Source organism: Cetorhinus maximus, chromosome 34 (assembly GCF_964194155.1).
Source record: "Cetorhinus maximus chromosome 34, sCetMax3.hap1.1, whole genome shotgun sequence".
Classification (NCBI taxonomy): domain Eukaryota; kingdom Metazoa; phylum Chordata; class Chondrichthyes; order Lamniformes; family Cetorhinidae; genus Cetorhinus; species Cetorhinus maximus.
In genome coordinates, this window is record NC_135912.1 from 4,042,317 (window position 1) to 4,060,976 (window position 18,660).

The 18,660-nt window shown below is 47.1% G+C and overlaps 1 protein-coding gene across 1 annotated transcript; it reads left to right on the top strand.

The window, feature by feature from the left end:
* The first annotated feature begins 1,324 nt into the window (after window positions 1–1,324).
* On the top strand, window positions 1,325–10,624 carry LOC144671821 (histidine N-acetyltransferase-like). The gene is made up of 4 exons (XM_078533872.1): window positions 1,325–1,412; window positions 4,068–4,229; window positions 8,113–8,325; window positions 9,059–10,624. Exons 1-4 carry the CDS (start codon window positions 1,374–1,376, stop codon window positions 9,626–9,628), a joined length of 984 nt encoding a protein of 327 aa, XP_078389998.1. The 5' UTR covers window positions 1,325–1,373; the 3' UTR covers window positions 9,629–10,624.
* Window positions 10,625–18,660: the final 8,036 nt, after the last annotated feature.

Sequence of the window (18,660 nt, forward strand, 5' to 3'; positions counted from 1 at the left end):
ACTTCTTGAATTTTAACCTTTCTTTTTCTCACTGAAGTCTGTCTAGTTCTGCTTGAGTACGAGCAGCAACGAATTTTCTTCCTCGAACTTCAGATGACCAACCAGGTTCTTCAACAATCTCTGCCTTCGTAGCTCCTGATTTTAAGCTGAGCCTGATTTTCTCTGCTAGGACCTTCAAATACTCTTTTGTGAACCGCTCCGAGGCAATGAGGGACAAATCCTTCCTCTTCGCAAAATTCTGTGCATCAAAGCCACTCATGTTAAATAGTCAGTGAATACCGCTGAAGTAAAGGTCAAGCCTTGTTTTTTTTTTTCAAATGATGCTAAGTTCCAGAGAACCTGTTTCACATCCGAATTCGGATCAATCGTGGATTAGCCCCCAATTTTTGTTATGAAACCCATCGAGACCAACAAACCCAGGGAACTGAATTTACCGTACGACCTTAACAAGAAAACCAATGGACAAGATTTCACACTTTATAACTGTTTCTTTAACAATCAAACCAAAATTAACTTAAATTATAGATTAATTAACGGCCACGTTACAGTCAATATAAACTATAAATTCCACATTCAATAGCAGATGCAACAAAGATAGATCTCATGGATTTACTGGGCATTCCACTCAAGCATTTATGGTGCTAATTTCAGCAGCAAGTCCTTCAAAGCTCTGAACTTCGTCTGGTAGAATTCCAGCTTTTTTCTTCATTAGCCACTGGTACTCATCCGACAACAGATCCTCAATGCCTCTGCTCACAACAGTCTTGACAACGTGAATCCACCTTTATCTGACCCCTCAGTAGCAGCCTCTGTGCAATCTATGGCCAGCACTGGTCATTCAGCTCCTGTAAAAAAACTGCATCAGTGGCAGTAACCTTGTTTTCCATTATCCCTGCTCGCAGATCCAGCCTTTGTTTTCTTCAGCTAGCAATATTACAGAGGTAAAGGAATGGGTGTGTAATTAGAAGCATAACCCAGGGTCAGATACAACACCAAGTTCACAGCCAGATTCAGTCTCAGAGAGTTCTCAGAAAGAGTGATTCGGTTGGTAGGAGGGAAAAGAAGACAATGTCTTCAGTCTTCCCAATAGTTAGTTGGGGGAAATTTCTGCCCATCCAATATTGGATGTCAGCCTACAGTCTGACCATGTCGAGACCTGGAGAGATTGAGAGAGGTGGGTGTGAATTAGAGTTGGGGGTTGCTGACCTTCATGTCAAACTGGGATTGTGTTTTTGGAGTAATACATTGAAGATTCATTTTTATTTACCTCCACTCTCTGCCCTTCCACACGTCTCACATCCGACCCTCCTGTTTCCAGGGCACTGACACGTTCTGGGACCCATACCTTCCTGAGAGCGCCAGGGACACGGATAATGGACTGGCCGGGATTGAGGATGTGCCCTACCAGAGGAGTAAGTTGACATGAGGCACCTTTCATAATGCTGACCCTATAGTGTTGTCACCAAACCAGAACCTGGTCTCCACCCCATCTCCTCTGGCACCTTTTCCTCCTTTGGCTGATTTACCTTCTTCCATTTCCATCACCTCGTCTTTTAAATTCACTTCCTCTATCATCCCCCCCAAACCTCACCCTGAGCTATCCTCATTCCCTTTCTCCCTCAGCCTCTGCCCGGAGCGACCCCTCATCCCCGGTGATTTCAAAGTGCATCTCAACGTAACTTACCCTGTCTCCTCGAATTTCACTCCCTGCCGATTCCCCCCTTAACCTCTGCTTCCACATAAATTCCTGATCCATATTCATGGCCACCCCCACTACCTTGCACCTCTCATGTGGGAAAGGTGGTGGTCGAGTGGTAACGTCACTGAGTTAGTAATCCAGAGGTCCTGCCTAATGTTCTGGGGGGGGTTCCCTGGTTCAAATCCCACCATGGCAGCTGGTCTCAGTAATAGTGACCATGAAACTAAGATCCATTGTTGTAAAAACCCATCTGGTTCACTAATGCCCTTTAGGGAAGGAAATCTGCCGTGTGACTACAGACCCACAGCAATGTGGTTGACTTTCAATTGCCCCTGGAAATAGCCTAACAAGCCACTCAGTTCAAGGGCGATTAAGGATAGGCAATGAATCTTGGCAGTGACACCCACATCCCATGAAAGAATAAAAAAATGGCCTCTTGATTTCCTTCTTCTCCATTACAAAATAAATCACTTCTTCATATCCCTCGCCATTTGCAATGTCTCACCTCAATTTTGCCATGACTCCTTGCTATATCCAACCCTGGATAAGTCTCTATTGTACGTCACTTACACACGCATTATTGTTGAGCCATTAGCCATCCATTCACTATAATACTCCAGTCTGCCCAATCACTCTCTTATTTCTGTCTTTGTTGTCCTTATATCGCTTCCTCTCTCTCTCTCTCACACTGGTTCCTCCTGGCGTGCCCCACATCTTCACCTACCAATGGAAGTAGACTTCATTGAACTGGCACACAACTGGTTTAACCATCCATCGCCAGATCTGGCTGGATCACATTAACCAATATTGAGCCTTGTCACTGACATTTCAAAATCATTTCGGAATGCAAAGGTCACCCCAAATTTCTCCTCTCAGTCACCTTAAAACCTTCTCTCCCGCTGCCAACTGCCACAAATGTGACCTCATCGAATTCTTAGCCACTAAACTCGAGGCCATCTGTTCAGCTGCCTCTGGTATGTTACCCCTCCCCCACCAAGACCCCTGTGCTTCCACCCTGCATTACCCCAGATCCCCAAATGTAGCCCTACGTACCTCAAGCAATGGTTCCTCTTCCCATCCGTGCACCGTTGTGTGTAGAGGCACCCCCAAGAATCTGTCCTCAGCCCCCTCCTGTTCCTCATCTACATGCTACCGCACCGTCTGAACACATGGTGTCAGACACGGCGATGACACCCAGCTCGACCTCTCCAGCATCTCTCCCTAGCACCCACTGCCTCTGTGCTGCCGGGTCCTGCCTGTGCTGCATCCCAGTCCCACCTACCTTCATCTTGGGAAGGTGGAAGCCGTTGCCTCCAGTCTGCAACTCAAACTCTGTTCCCTCATCACCAATTTAACCCCTCCTCCTGCCTACCCTCTGAGGTGCAATCTGACTGTTGACAACCTCGGCATCCTGTTTGACCTTGAGCTGAGTCTCTTACACTGTATCCATTCTAAGATAATGACCGCATACTTCCACCTCGCCCACCTCTGCACTTGCCTCAGTCCACCAGCTACTGAAACCCTCACCCATGCTTCTCTCAGTTCCAGACCTGACTATTCCAATGCTTTCCTGGCCAGGTCCACCCTGCACGGGGTTCAGCTGGGCCAACCCTCCCTAACCTAACCCGTACCAAGTCCTGCTCACCCACCTTTGCTGACCGATGTTGGGTACAAGTCCTCCAGTTTAGAATTCAGATCCTCCTGGTCGTATCTCTTCCTCTCTTGGCAACCTCCCCCCGGCCCTGGATTCCTGCGGGAAACCTGTGCTCCTACGCCTTGGGCTTGCTGCGTGCGTCCTCCTCTTCCTTTGCCCCATGATTGGTGGCTGTGCCTTGCACCAACCAGGGCCCCGTCTCTGAAATTTCCTCCCTAAGCTCTCAAAATTTCTCTCTTTCCCCCCCACCCCAGCCCAACATCCCTCCAAACTCCTACAGCTTGGGCCTCTTGCATGTGTATGTGTGTCTCCCTTCCTCTGGCCCACCAACTAGGCCCTAAGGCCTGCACTTGCTCACATCACCTCTGTCTCTTCCTTCAGAGCCATCTTTGACAACCCTGCTCCTTTGCAGGAACCTTTCACCCCTCCTAATATGTCCTTCTGTGGTTTGGTGTCGATTCTTGTCCAACTGTGCCTCTGGGCTGTTGTTTGGGTTGTGTATCTAAGTTAATGCCGCTTTCTGCAAATCGTTGATGTTCCTTGGCTCAGCCGCCATCTATTGGCCCCGGCGTAATCTAACAAGCTTAAATAACTTGTGTACTTTGTGCCTCAGAGTGCCACACAGCCTCATGGGTCAGCACATTCCACCTGCCGATCAAACCCAGGCCTCGTGGCGTATTCAGCAATGGTCTTAACCTTTACCTTGTGTTAAAGTTCTCAGAGTTGGACCTGGACTTTTGCCTGGCGACAGAAGAGGATTTCGAAGAGGTTCAGTCCCTTAGCAATGACGAAAGACATTACATGCCGAGCATCTATCATTCCTGGCTCCGGGAGAGGAACCGCGTGGTCGTTTTGGCCAAGCGCCATTGCGGAGTGGTGAGTGCCGCGGAAACCCGAGGCCCGAGGGCTTTTCGAATTGTGGGAACGCCCAACTTCGCAATGACTTAACGTTCTGTGTCAAAGCAGCTGAATTCCCGTTCTCACTTATCACAGTTTACAATCATTTAGCCCCCCCCCACCAAAAATCAATAAAGGCGCAATCACTCTGGCGGTATCAGCAATGAGCGCGTTAATGTCAGGCTGAAATCGCTCTGTGGGGCTGAATGTTATTCATGGCACTAAGTGCGATAGCGGGCGGGTAAAATGGAGCCCTTCCCTCCGAGGAACGTGGCGGGTTTTCACGCCGAATCTTCCCGAGCCCGCCTCATTATATATTCACCCCCCCCACCCCCACCGTGAAACAGGCCGTTTCCATGGCGGGCGGGCTCTCATTCGCCCGCTCTCCGTCACCCCGCTGTTACATCACGCTGGCCGCCATCTTTAAAGGGCAGCCGTCCGCAAAGCGCTCATCGCCACCAGCTCACCTGGGGAGACATGGCCAGATATGGTAAAAAGGACTGCAGCCCCCCCCCCCTGCTTTAACGACAGGTCCCTCGAGCGACTGCTGGTTGCCGTGGAGGCCCGAGGGGATGTGCTCTGTCCCCGCTCTGGCTGCAGGATGGGCAGCAATGTCACCAACCCGGCTTGGGAGGTGGTGATCAGCGCCAACCCCCTTCAGAAGAGGACAGCCACCCAGTGCCACAAGAGGATGGATGATCTCCTCTGTTCCGCCAGGGTAAGTCACTCTACTCATCACTCACACACTCACAAACCCATCGCACACCCACAGGGCCCTCACTCACTGTCGGTTCAAGGGACATCACCATTCATTCTCTCACACTCACCGCCATTGTCCTCACCCTGTCCGTGGGACCACTCACCGCCCACACAGGCCGGGCATACTTATCATCTGGCCCAGCAGGCGTCCTGATACACTCTCCCCATCTCCATCCATGCAGGACAAACTGGCTCACAACAGGAGGGGAAGGTCGCCGACAGGTGGAGGGACGCCGGAATCCAAAGTTCTGACAGAATTCGAAAACAGAGCCATCCAGTTGACCGGCCACGATCTGGACCGTTCCTGTGCTGACGGCGAGGTCAGTGCTGCTCTACCAAGTGAGGAACCAGCAGTGCAACATCCATCGGGTACCCATGGTTGGTGTTGGTGACATTGCTACCCATCCTGCGGCCACAGCGAGGGTAGAGCATGTCCTGGTGGGCCTCCACAGCATCCAGCAGTCGCTCTAAGAATCCATCATTAAAGCAGAGGGGGGCTGCAGTCTTTTTTCCTTTTGCTGGCCATGTCTCTCGGACATCGGTGGTGAGCTGGTGGCGATGAGCGCTTTGCGGAGGGCTGCCTTTTAAAGATGACGGCCAGCGTGATGTAACAGCGGGGTGATGGCGAGCAGGCAAATGAGAGCCCGCCCGCCATGAAAATGGCCCGTGTCACGGGGGGTGAATATATAATGAGGCGGGCTCGGGAAGATACGGTGTGAAAACCCGCCATTTTCCTTGGCGGGTAGGACTCCATTTTACTCGCACGCTTACCGCACTTAGTGCAATTCTGGGAAAATTCAGCCCAGTAACATGTCAGGGTGAAATCACTCTGGGATCTCAGTAATAAACACATGAATGTCAGGGTGAAATCACTCTGGGATCTCAGTAATAAACACATGAATGTCAGGGTGAAATCACTCTGGGATCTCAGTAATAAACATGTGAATGTCAGGGTGAAATCACTCTGGGATCTCAGTAATAAACACATGAATGTCAGGGTGAAATCACTCTGGGATCTCGGTAATAAACACATGAATATCAGGGTGAAATCACTCTGGGATCTCAGTAATAAATACATGAATATCAGGGTGAAATTACTCTGGGATCTCAGTAATAAACACATGAATATCAGGGTGAAATCACTGGGATCTCAGTAATAAACACATGAATATCAGGGTAAAATCACTCTGGGATCTCAGTAATAAACATGTGAATGTCAGGGTGAAATCACTCTGGGATCTCAGTAATAAACACATGAATGTCAAGGTGAAATCACTCTGGGATCTCTGTAATAAACACATGAATATCAGGGTGAAATCACGCTGTGATCTCAATAATAAACACATGAATGTGTCACGGTGCAATCACGCTGTGATCTCAATAATAAACATATGAATTTGTCAGGGTGAAATCACTCTGGGATCTCAGTAATAAACACATGAATGTCAGGGTGAAATCACTCTGGGATCTCAGTAATAAACACATGAATATCAGGGTGAAATCATGCTGTGATCTCAGTAATAAACACATGAATATCAGGGTGAAATCACTGGGATCTCAGTAATAAACACATGAATATCAGGGTGAAATCACGCTGTGATCTCAATAATAAACACATGAATGTGTCACGGTGAAATCACGCTGTGATCTCAATAATAAACATATGAATTTGTCAGGGTGAAATCACTCTGGGATCTCAGTAATAAACACATGAATATCAGGGTGAAATCACTCTGGGATCTCAGTAATAAACACATGAATGTCAGGGTGAAATCACTGTGGGATCTCAGTAATAAACACATGAATATCAGGGTGAAATCACCCTGCGATACCATTAATGAACACATGAATGTCAGGTTGAAATCACGCTGTGATATCATTAATAAACACATTAATGTCAGGGTGAATTCACTCTCTGATCAGTGGGAACCCTAACCATGTTTATGGTTGGGGAATTCAGATCTCTCTTGTTGGACATGATCATCACCTGGCACTTGATGGTGCACATGTTACTTGTCATTTATAAGCCCATGCCTGAACATTGTCCAGATTTTGCTGCCTGCTTGGACAGACGGCTTCAGCACTTGAGGATTCGCGAATGTATTAACATCATTAATGTAGATTGAAAAGAGCAGCAGCCCTCATCCTGAATCCTGGGGAACAGCACAGCTTAACTCCCTCCATTCGGAGATACAAACATTCATCACAAATCTATATTATCTGTCCCTTAGCCAAATCTGTATTCACCCTGTTACTGTCTCTTTTATTCCGCGCATTTTACTCCCACGAATATTCCTGGCTTTTATACATAGAAACTCATAGTAGAAACGTGAGGGAGCTGAGGTGAACCTTTATAAATCACTGGTTAGGCCTCAGCTGGAGAACTGGGCCCAATTCTGGGCACCATGTTTTACAGAGAAGGTGCAGAGGAGATTTACCTCGAAATTGGAGATGAGGGACTTCAAGGGGCAGAGAAAAGCTGGGGGTTTTCTTTTTGAGTTAACGGGAAGATTGAATCGAGTTTTTAAAAATGACGCAACATTTTGCTAAGGGTGAAGAAGGGAACGCCGTTTCCTGTCACCAGGGAAAGTAGATTTAAGGTCATTGGCTAAAGAGCCAGCAGTGAGAGGAGGGGAATTTGTTTGGGGTAGCACATTGGTACGATCTGGAGCACATTATCTGAAAGGCCAATGGAAGCAGATTCAATGGGAGTTTTCAAACAGAATTAGGATAGACGCTTAAAGGGGAGAATGTTAGAGGGCTATGGGGATGGAGTAGGCTAGTGCAACTGGAGAACAACCACAAGAGCTGGCAGAGGCACAATGGGCTGAATGGCCTTCTGCTCTGTTAGATTCCGTGAGTCTTCATTTCCCCTCTTGTGGATCTGCTTTTATTTAAAACCAAAAGCCCGAAATTAAAACCCTGCAGCGCCAGAAATCCAAAGCAAAGTCACAAAGTGTCGGGAGGTGGATTCGCGAATTCATGCATCCTCAGCACCAGCAGGTCAAAGACTCGCCACTATTAAGTTTGAGCTTCTCATCCATCAACGCCATTGTGAATCCTCCCTGTGTTTCCACCCCCCAACCCACCTCCCTACCTCCAGGTTGGCATGAGTTCCGCCCACATCGTGAACGATGGACAGACAGCTCTGATGGAAGGGCTTCAAGTAGCTGCTTCGGAGCGGGGCAAAGGACTTGCACGGCTGATTCATAAACACATTCTCGAGCGTGTAAGAGCGAGGTACCCGGAGGTGAAGAGCCAGTGTTACCTCACACAGCATGAGTACTTCAAAGGATTTTGTGTACTAAGCAAACAGGTATGATTAGCGTGCAGTTATACTCTCACGCAGTGCCCGCTGTGATTCAGTTGGGGGGTGGCACGCTTGCCTCTGTGTCATAAGTTTCTGGGATCAAGACTGACTTGAGCATAAAATTCAAAGCTGGCGCTCCCAATGCAGCACTGAGGGAGTGCCGCACTGTCAGTGGTCCTGTCTTATGGATGTAACGTTAAACTGATGCCCCGTGTGCCTGCTCAGGTGGGTGTAAAAGTCCAGGTGGTGCTATTTCAAAGAAAAGCGGGAAATTTCACCCCTGATCCTGGCGATATTTATCCCGAGTACGAACGAAAGATTATCCTGTCATTATCTCACTGCTCTTTGTGGGATCTTGCTGAGCACAGATTGGCTGCTGTGCTGACTGCAACAATGATTACAGCTCAAAAAAATACTTCAGTGGCTATAAAGTGCTTTGAAACGTCTCATGGTTCAAAGTGCTATATGAATGCAAGTCTTTGCGTTTTTTTCATTTTTTTAATTTCACACAATGAGTTCTTCTGGATTATATTAACAAACCCCAGTCCTGAGCAATCTCTGTAACACTGGCAAAGAGTTTCAAATGAAATTTTTCACAAGAAGCTATAAATTTCTCGGAGGGAGACAGTGAGATTCTGTGTATCTTACCCACTGTTGACTTTAACTAGTGAAGAACCATATTTCATCTTCATTGCACACTTCTGTCACGAACTCTTTCTCCAACATCTTTCATTTCCAGTGCATGATTTTTCTTCGATTTCCATCGATAAACGTTCCCGCTTTAATAAGTGAGGCGATCGGTAATATGAGGAAAAGCGGGGATGAATATTACGAAGCGATTTCTCTCCAGCCGGACGACGTGAGGTCGATATTCCTGAACAGGACCGTGATCGACACAATGCTGCCGGGCGGGAGAATCATTCAGAGAGGGAGCGTGTTCAAGCCGCTGGAGAGTAACCTGGATATTTTACTGAAGCGAGATATCGTCTGGAGAGCGGACAGAATGGGGAACACCGGCGCTGTGAGTGTGGGCACAGCTCCCTACAGAGATCCAGTGGGAAACTGTGTTTTCATCATCGACATGTTTGGGAAAGATTTGCCAGCTGTGAAAAGTGTCTTCCTCTCGCAGCTACAAAGCCTGTCTCATTTACAAGGTGACGTAACCTGTCGACTCTCTGTAAATCCATCGCTGTCCTCACAGATGTGGGAATTCTGTACCAAAAAAATGGGGCTTGAGAAAGGGAAGCAAAACTTGAAGAATTCCTACGTAATAGAGGGGGGTATCTTCCAAACTATTGCAAGATTATAACCAGGACAAACACAGAACCTGACTGACTCTCCCTCTATGACCAAGACAACTCAACCCTGCTCCTCTGCTTCTACCCATAAACTCAGGGCCCTGAGGTTCCTTACCTCCCTCAGTCATTCTGACCGCCTGCAATCATTTTTTCCCTTCATCCTTTCTTAGGATACCAGTGCCGCTGGCAAGGTCAGCATTCCCTTGCCATCATTAATTGGCCTTGCAAACAAAGGTGGTGGTGAACTGCCTCCTTGAATCGCTGCAGATATTTCACGATTTCTGGAGCGGCTTGCTACAACTGAGTAGCATGCGCGGCCATTTCAGAGGTAATATTCAACCGTGCCGCTGTGTTCCTGGACCCACAGGTAGGCCAGACTGGGTAAGGACAGCAGATTTCCTTGCCCTAAGGGTATGAGTGAACCAGAAGGGTTTTTTATGACAGTCAATGACACCATTCCTGAGATTAGCTTTCAATTAAAGATTATTCAATTGAATATGTACTCCCTCGATTATTCTTTCCAACCTTGGTGCATTCTTTGGCAAGGGGCTATGCTCTCCACTTTGATTTCTCAAAATGGAAATGTTGCCGCAACTATCACTCTGCCTGAGGTCCAGTTGATTCAGAAACCAAGATCGGGGAGCAAACCTGCAATCTCCCTGATCCTTTGCACCTCCGAGCCACAGACTGACACATTGCATTTACAATTCAACCAGTGTATGCAGATTTGACATCACTCTGTCCTTATCTCTACCACTCTCTTGTCTGTTAACTCTATTGGACACGAGGACACTTAAAGGGACAGACGCTCTCCCAAGACCCAGATTGTTGCATTAGTGGTGAATTCCTTTTCTGTAACTTTTATATTTTAATCCTGTGTCTGGGGGATTATTTGATTTAAAAAGTTAGGAGCTTTGTGCTCTTTCTCTCGAGGTGGAACTATTCAGCACCAACTGATGAAAATTGCTGTTTCGCTGATTAATAAATGATTTATTACTGGTGGATAATTTGTGAAATGGTCCTAGTGATTTGCAGCGATGTGTGTGCTGATACTGGTTCAGTCCAGTCATTTCCTTACCCTATCAGGGACCAATTACAATCAATGCACTTTCTACATTTTAAATAAAAAAAAGTCTTAAATTACAAACGTATAATTTTAGATTATCAGTGTATTAAATATATGCTGACAAATGCAAGATTGGACACACATGTCCCCCTGGATTACAGGAAGAGCCCTTGCACAGGGCAAGCACATCAACGAGTGCAGTACCATTAGGTTCAGGACATGGGCCCTTGTACAGGTCAAGCGCGTCTGATGGGAGAGAAATGTGGGCGGTGAGGTATACAAGGGAGTGGCCAGAGATGGCCTTGTCAGTGATAGAGAAAGGGCGTGTATGAGGCAGAGAGATAGAGGTATGGACACAAAGACAGACAGAGAGAGAGACAAGGACAGGAAGACACTGATAGATACATAAACACAGGGATGGACAGGTAGACAGAAAGGGAAAGGCTGGGAGGTCGGGAACCTCATGTAGGAGACAGTGCGGAGGACAGATGCAGAGAAGGACAGAGGCAGACAGAGAATTGAAGTTAGAAAGAGAGGGGGATGAGACAGATAGATATGGACAGAGACAGATAGAGAGATGAAGCTCAGCAAGACAGGAAGAAATAGAGACAGGTAAACAGTAAGAGAGTCAAAAGCAGTGAGATGAAGAGAAATAGTCAGTCACAGAGACAAAACTTTGGAATCCCCTGCACCCTACCTCCCAGCCCGCCCCACAGGGGCTAGTAAAATTCTGCCCTTAGTGCTCATTTCCCCCCTTGTCTGATCCAGGTCTACAGCAGCCTAGGAGAGGGCCATCAGAACCAAAGGCTTCACGGCCTACAGAGCAGGGTGTAAGCATGAGGGAAGCTGGAACTACACAGCTAGAATATACAAGGAAGAGGTTGTCGGGATGAGTGCAGCTCCAACAGCACTCAAGAAGCTTGGCAAAATAGTCCACTTGATCGGCACCCCATCCACAGACGTTCACTCCCTCCACCACTGGTGCACAATCGCAGGAGTGTGTACCACCTACAAGATGCGCCGCAGGAGCTCACCCAGGCTCCTTTGACAGCACCTTCCAGCAACCTCTACCACCTAGAAGGACAAGGGCAGCAGATAGATGGGAACACCACCACCTGCAAGTTCCCCTCCAAGCCACCCAGCATCCTGACTTGGAACTATATCCATTCCTTCACTGTCACTGGGTCAGAATCCCGGGATTCCCTCTCTCACAGTACTGGGGGAAAATCTCCTCACCGTGGTGGACAGCACACTATCACCTTCTCCAGGGCAATGAAAAAAACAATAGGAGGAGATGGTAGGATAGTGGGAATGTCACTGGGCTAGTTATCCAGAAGCCCTGCCTAATACCCCGGGGACATGAGTTCAAATCCCACTACGGCAGCTGAATTCAATTAATGAATCTGGAATATAAGGTTAGTCTCAGTAACGGTGACCATGGTAACTATTTACATAAAAAGCCATCTGGTGCACTAACATCACATTGGGTTGGAGGTGTCAGCTGTGGCTCAGTTCATAGCACCCTCGCCTTTGAATCAGAGGGTTGTGGGTTCATGTCCCACTCCCGGAAACCAAGAACTGTGAATGTACTCGAAAGAGTTACATGCGATCTGTTGATAACTCGAAAGAGTTACATCACATCGGGAAGGAAATTTGCCGTCCTTACCTGGTCTGGCCTACATGTGACTCCAGGCCCACAGTGATGTGGTTGACTCTTAACCACCCCCTGCAATGGCCGAGCAAGTCCAAAGGCAATTAGGGATGGGCAACAAATGCTGGCCTTGCCAGTGACACCCACATCTCCTTAAAGAATAAGCTTAAAAACATAAGGAGGGGATTGGCTAATTAACAGAGAGTTGGGATAAATGGGTCATTTTCAGGTGGGCAAACATTGGAATCTTTTTCAGGTGTGACCTACCTGCTTTGATTTGGAGTCATCAAAATAATTTCAACAACAACTTATATTTATATCGCACCTTTAACGCACTAAAATGCCCCAAGGTGCTTCGCAGGGAACATCAGGGAACAAAAATTGACACATAAGGAGATAATGGGGTCGTTGACCAAAGCTTTTATCAAGGAGATAGGTTTTAAGAAGCAATTTGGAGGTGTTTCAGACAGGGTTAGGAAAGAAAAACTGAAACCCAGGACTCTCGTCCCTCTGTCTGTAATCTGTGTGGTTTAATTTTTAAAAGGTAGGGGCTTGTGTGGTCAACTCAAACATAGCAGCAGCAGGCTTTTATGGGTTTAAACAAAAAGGATTATTTGTTCACACACTCAACCCAAGAGACCTAAATGCTACATCAGTCACATACCGCGCACTGCAGAATGATACAATTAAAGAAGATAACACAATTCTACAACTGTAAACCAAAAGAATAGTTAACAGCTCAGGTGTCTTTTTGGGTACAATGAAGAAGGAAGTTTTCCCCACTCTTGAATTGTAATTCAGGTAAGTTCAAATGGCTGGGTGTCAGAAATCAAGATTGCTTTGGGAAGAAAAACATTGGGTCGGCCATGAGGTCAGACAGTCAAGGCTGCTGTTTCAGGAGGTCCAATTTCTTTAAAGGTGAACTCGGAGCTTTGGAATCAAGCTGGGAGGCTTTTTAAAATACTGTTAAGCCTTTTGGGCTCTTAAAGGGCGGAAGGGGAGACAGAATTTTTCTGCAGCTGTTGTCTGGTCGATGCTATTCTGCAGATTGCCCCCCACCCAGGTCCCTTCTAAGTTTTAGGAAGAAAACACATTTCAGTATCGGAGACCAGTTTCAGTCACATGGTCAATGGCCATTGATACACAATAGAATACAGATGGTGGTCTTTCACACTTACCTTGTGGATAACTGGTCTTGTCAGCTTTCCTTTGCTGCATTCCACTGACTCTGTGTTTTGGATAAGCTTTGAACAATGGCACATGTGAATTCCACAATGGATTGCTTTCTAGGTATTTCCATTCGAGAGGGAGACCTTCGCTCATGATGATTCAATTCAGAACTTTCTGGAGGCTTCTTAGTCTGGGCAGAAGTTGCAAAGGTCACCTGACACTCTTGAAAGCCATCTTAACAGTTCATTGGTGTCCGTTGTTAATTAGATAAACGTAGTTCCAGAAGCTTCCATATGAGCACAGTCCATGTTTTAAGTTAGGAATACGAAATGCCCGGTTATGAAAAAGGAAATAGAGGTAGAGACGTTTAAGGGGGGGGAATTCCAGAGCTTAGAGCCCAGTCAGCCAAGGCACGGATGCTAATGGTGGAGTGATTAAAATCGGGGATGCTCAAGAGGCCAGAATAAATGCAAATCCGATATCTCGGAGCACAGGGGTGATGACAGTAAGGGGATTGGTGTGAGCTCAGATACAGGCGGTAAGATTCAGGATGATCTCAACTTTACAGAGGGAGGAACATAGGAGGCCAGCCAGGAAATTGCTGGGATAATCAAGTCAGAGGTAACAGAGATATGGATGAGGCTTTCAGGAAGAGGCAAGGTGGGATAGGGGTGGAATCGAGCAATGTTACAGTCTCGGCGATGGCATAAGGAGGTAGTCAGAAGCTCCTCTTGAGGTCAGATAGGGCTTCGAGGTTGCGGCAAACAGTCTGGTACAGCCTCAGACAGTTCCCAAGAAGAGGGATGGAGTTGGTGGTGAGGGAGCAGAGTTTAAGGCGGGGGCCAAAAACCAGGGCTCTGTTCTTCCCAATATTTGGTTGGATGAAATTTCTGCTGGTCCCATACTGGTTGGCCACTAGTCTGACAATTTAGAGCCTGTGGTAGGATTGAGAGAGATGGGGGTGAATTAGAGTTGGGGAGTTGTTGACCTTCATGTCAAACTGGGATTGCGTTTTTGGATTAACACATTTATTTGCCTCCACTCTCTGCCCTTCCACACATCTCACATCCGACCCTCCTGTATCCAGGGCACTGACTGGCTCTGGGGTCCATACTTTCCTGAGTGCACCAGGGGCACGATCCACGGACGGGCCCCGAGTGAGGAGTTGCCAGACCAGAAGCCTGAGATTCAGCGACGATCTTTGCCTTGGGTGGTTGTCACACCGGCGGCAGCCACCATCCTCCCAGTGGCACCACCTTTCAATAGAGCTTCTGCGTCTGATTGGCTGGTAGCTCTTGGTGGGCGGGACTTCTGTTCCCTGTGGTCGTTGTGGGCCTGGTCAAATGCCTGAGTGGAGCATGATGCGACAGGCCCTCCCAAAAAGACGTGACGCCGGGGGTCTGACCAGCTTCCCAGTTGATGGCCAAAGCCGTCACCTCCACAAAATTCCACCCAGCTTTCCTAAACAGTAGTGCCCAGAAATGGACACAATTCTCCAGCTGGGGGCTGAACTAGCGCCTTTACGGGTACAGCCATGGATCCCCTATGTATTATTAACTGCTTTGTTAAGCTTTCCTGGAATCTTCAAAGCTTTATATACTAGGAAGCCAAGTGGTGAAGGATAGAACTGGAGCCAATATTTACACACCTTTATAAGCATTTATTTACAGAGTTAGTGTCTTCGCCTAACAATCACATTTCAATCAGTTTCTAGTGACAGAGGCACGAGTGAATCCCCAGTTAGTGCCCACCACCAGCATACAATTAAAAGCAATTTTTGTGCAATTAACATATGATATCTTTCATTTCCATTCCTTGATTTCCCTCTTCTTTCCATCGATAATTATCCCCCAATTTGATAAGCGAGGCGACCGGTAATATGAAGAAAAGCGGGGATGAATATTACAAAGCGATTTCTCTCCAACAGGACGACGTGAGGTCGATATTCCTGAACAGGACCGTGATCGACACGCTGCTGCCGGGCGGGAGAATCATTCAGGGAGCAGGCGTATTCAAACCGCTGCAGAGTAACCTGGATATTTTACTGAAGTGAGATATCGTCTGGAGATACAGACATACAGACATACTAGACAGTATGGGGAACACATGCGCAGTGAGTTTGGGCACAGCTCCCTACAGAGATCCAATGGGAAACTGTCTTTTCATCATCGACATGTTTGGGACAGATTTACCAGCTGTGAAAAGTGTCTTCCTCTCTCAGCTACAAAGCCTGGCTCCTTTACAAAACGATGTGACCTGTCTACTCTCTGTAAATCCATCATTGTCCCCACAGATGTGGGAATTCTGTACCAAAGAAATGGGGCTTGAGAAAGAGAAGCAATACTGGGAGGACATGTGCATAATAGCCCAGAGGGAAAAACACAGTTCGGCCCAATACTCTTATTTCCCAGTTTTTACTAGTGTTCCATTTTAAGGTATACAAGACCAGTTCGAACCAGTACTCTTATTTCCCAGTTTTTACTGTTTTTTCCTTCTGGGAGAGGGTGAGTGTCCTAAAGCCAGGGCTGGACCCTGAATGATTCTGCCTCCATCCCCAATGTGTTGAAATCTAGTCTGATCGATTGAATTGATTCCAAAAGCTTAAAGTTCAGAGTTTTCCTATCCCTCTGAGTTGTCTGTCCTCAGCTTTTAAAACCCACAATGGTAATCCACAATCACTGCCAACTGGTAACTATCTTCCCCCTTTCCCATTATTCCCCAATTCTCTCTTTCATTGCAGGACTTGTTTTTCCCTCTTGCTTCTCATTAAAAGGAAACATCTGAGGGTAAATTCCCAGCCCACAAAGGCAGAAACATATTGAAGGGAGAAATTGAAGGAGAGTTGAAAATCGACTGCCTTTTATCTTTGCCCCAATATTGTCCAGCAGTGGTTTTAGTGTGATTGGCTTATCTGCTTGTCACGCAATGCACACGCATGCACGCGGCACACGCACATGCACGCTCATGCACATGCACATGCACACGCACCTTATTCACATCGCCCAGAGCAAACTCCACCAGGAACCCTATTTAAAAAGACGGAAAAGCCCCTTATTGGGGCTTCAGTCCATTATATGGAAAAAGAAATGGAGAGGAGCAGAAATTGGACCTCAGCTAATTCTCAAGCAGGGCAAATAAACCAGAAAATAGAAGGGGTGATGTGATCGGGATCTTTCATATTGTGAAAGGGCTCAATGGAGTTGACTTTGATAAGATTTTTCTGCTTGTGGGGGTCCAAGCCAGGGGGTCACAAGTATAAGACAGTCACTAATAAATCCATCAGGGAATTCGGGAGAAACTTCTTTACCCAGAGTGTGGAACTCGCTGCCACAGGGAGTGGTTGAGGTGAATAGGAATAGATGCACTTACAGGGGAACTGGATAAACCCATGAGGGAGAAAGGAATAGAAGGATATGTTTAAATAGGAGGAGGCTGGTGTGGTGCCCCGGTTAGACCACACCTTGAGTTACTGTGAGCAGTTCTGGCCACCTGAGCTTGGGAAAGGTATATTGGCCATGGAGGGAGTGCAGTTCAGATTTACCAGGATGAGACCTGGACACCAACGGTTAAATTGCAAGTTGAGATTACACACAAACTAGGGTTGTATTCCCTGGAGTTTAGAAGGTTAAGGGATCATTCGATCAGTTTTCAAGATATTCAGGGGAGCAGATACAGAGAAACCATTGCTGCTGGCTGGGGAGTTGAAGACTGGGTGGAATAGTTAGATTAGAGTAGAACCTTTCAGGAGTGAAATTAGGAAACGCTTTCACACAAAGGGGTGGGAGGAATTTGGAACTCTTCCACAAATGGCAATCGGTGCTGGTTGAATTGTTAATTTAAAATTGAAACTGATAGATTTTTGTTAGCCAAAGGCATTAAGGGATGTGGTGCAAAGGCGGGTGTATGGAATTAGGTCGCAGATCAACTATGATCTCATTGAATGATGGAACAGGCTCGAGGGGCTGAATGGCCTCCTCCTGTTGACATGTTCCTATGAACACGAGCGTGGCCCAGAAGAAAAAACTTGGAAATGACTGGTACCAGTCTGAACTGGAGTTCCATTTTAAGATATACAAGACCAGTTCAGACCAGTACCAGTCGTTTCCCAAGCTTCACTGGTATTTCTGGAAAGATTCATCAATTGTGCTTCCAAATTCCACTCTCTCACCTTCACATGGACCATCTCCGACACTTCCCTTCACTTCCTTGGCTTCTCTGTCTCCTTTTCTGTTGATAGACTGCCTACCAATGTTCATTACAAGCCCACCGACTCCCACAGCTACCTCGACTACAGCTCTTCACACCCTGCTTCCTGTAAGGACTCCATTCCATTCCCCCCAGTTTCTCCATCTCCATCACCTCTGTTCCGATGATGCTACCTTCCACAACAGCCCTTCTGACATGCCTTCCATTTCCCTGAGCTAAAGCCCCCCTCCCACTGTGGTTGGCAGGGTCCTCAACCATTTCCCGCACTTCTGCCCTCACCCCTTCCCTTCCCTCCCAGGACCATGATAGGGTTCCCCTTGTCTTCACTTTTCACCCCACCAGCCTCCGTATGCAAAGGATCATCCTCCGCCATTTCTTTGCATATTTTTAAGGCAGAGGTGGGTAGATTCTTGGTAAGCAAGGGGGTGATATGTTATCAGGGGTAGGTGGGATGCAGATTTCAGGTTATTATCACATTAGCCATAATCTTATTTAATGGGGAAGCAGGCTTGAGGGGCTGAATGGCCTACTCCTGTTCCTTGTTTGTATGTACACTGTATAATGCTGTTTCCTTTTCTTCAGTTATTGGCAGTGAAACCCATTACCTTCCCACTCTCTATCTCAACTCTCAAGGGAGACACGAGGAGATGACCATACTCAATGGAGTTGTGGGTGAATGTCTGGACTAAAGCCACTGGCTTCATTATCAACTCCAAGGACAGATCCATCTTGAGGAAAGGCTGAAGAATTTCAGCCACACGCACATACAAATCAATGTGCACAGTGCATGCACACATGGACACAAACGCACGCACACAAGTATGCTCGCAAATAAACAGACACCCACAGACACACACACATACACACATATGTGCACAACACACACTAATACATGTATTCACACACAAAATGGCCTAAGGTCTGAGTAATCTGGAGCTCTCTCTCTCCCC

Coding starts and splice junctions, on each gene's coding strand:
- LOC144671821 (XM_078533872.1), top strand. CDS start 1,374: ATGGACTGGCCGGGATTGAGGATGTGCCCTACCAGAGGA. Junction 1,413..4,067: donor GGATGTGCCCTACCAGAGGA/GTAAGTTGACAT, acceptor CTTGTGTTAAAG/TTCTCAGAGTTGGACCTGGA. Junction 4,230..8,112: donor CCAAGCGCCATTGCGGAGTG/GTGAGTGCCGCG, acceptor CCCTACCTCCAG/GTTGGCATGAGTTCCGCCCA.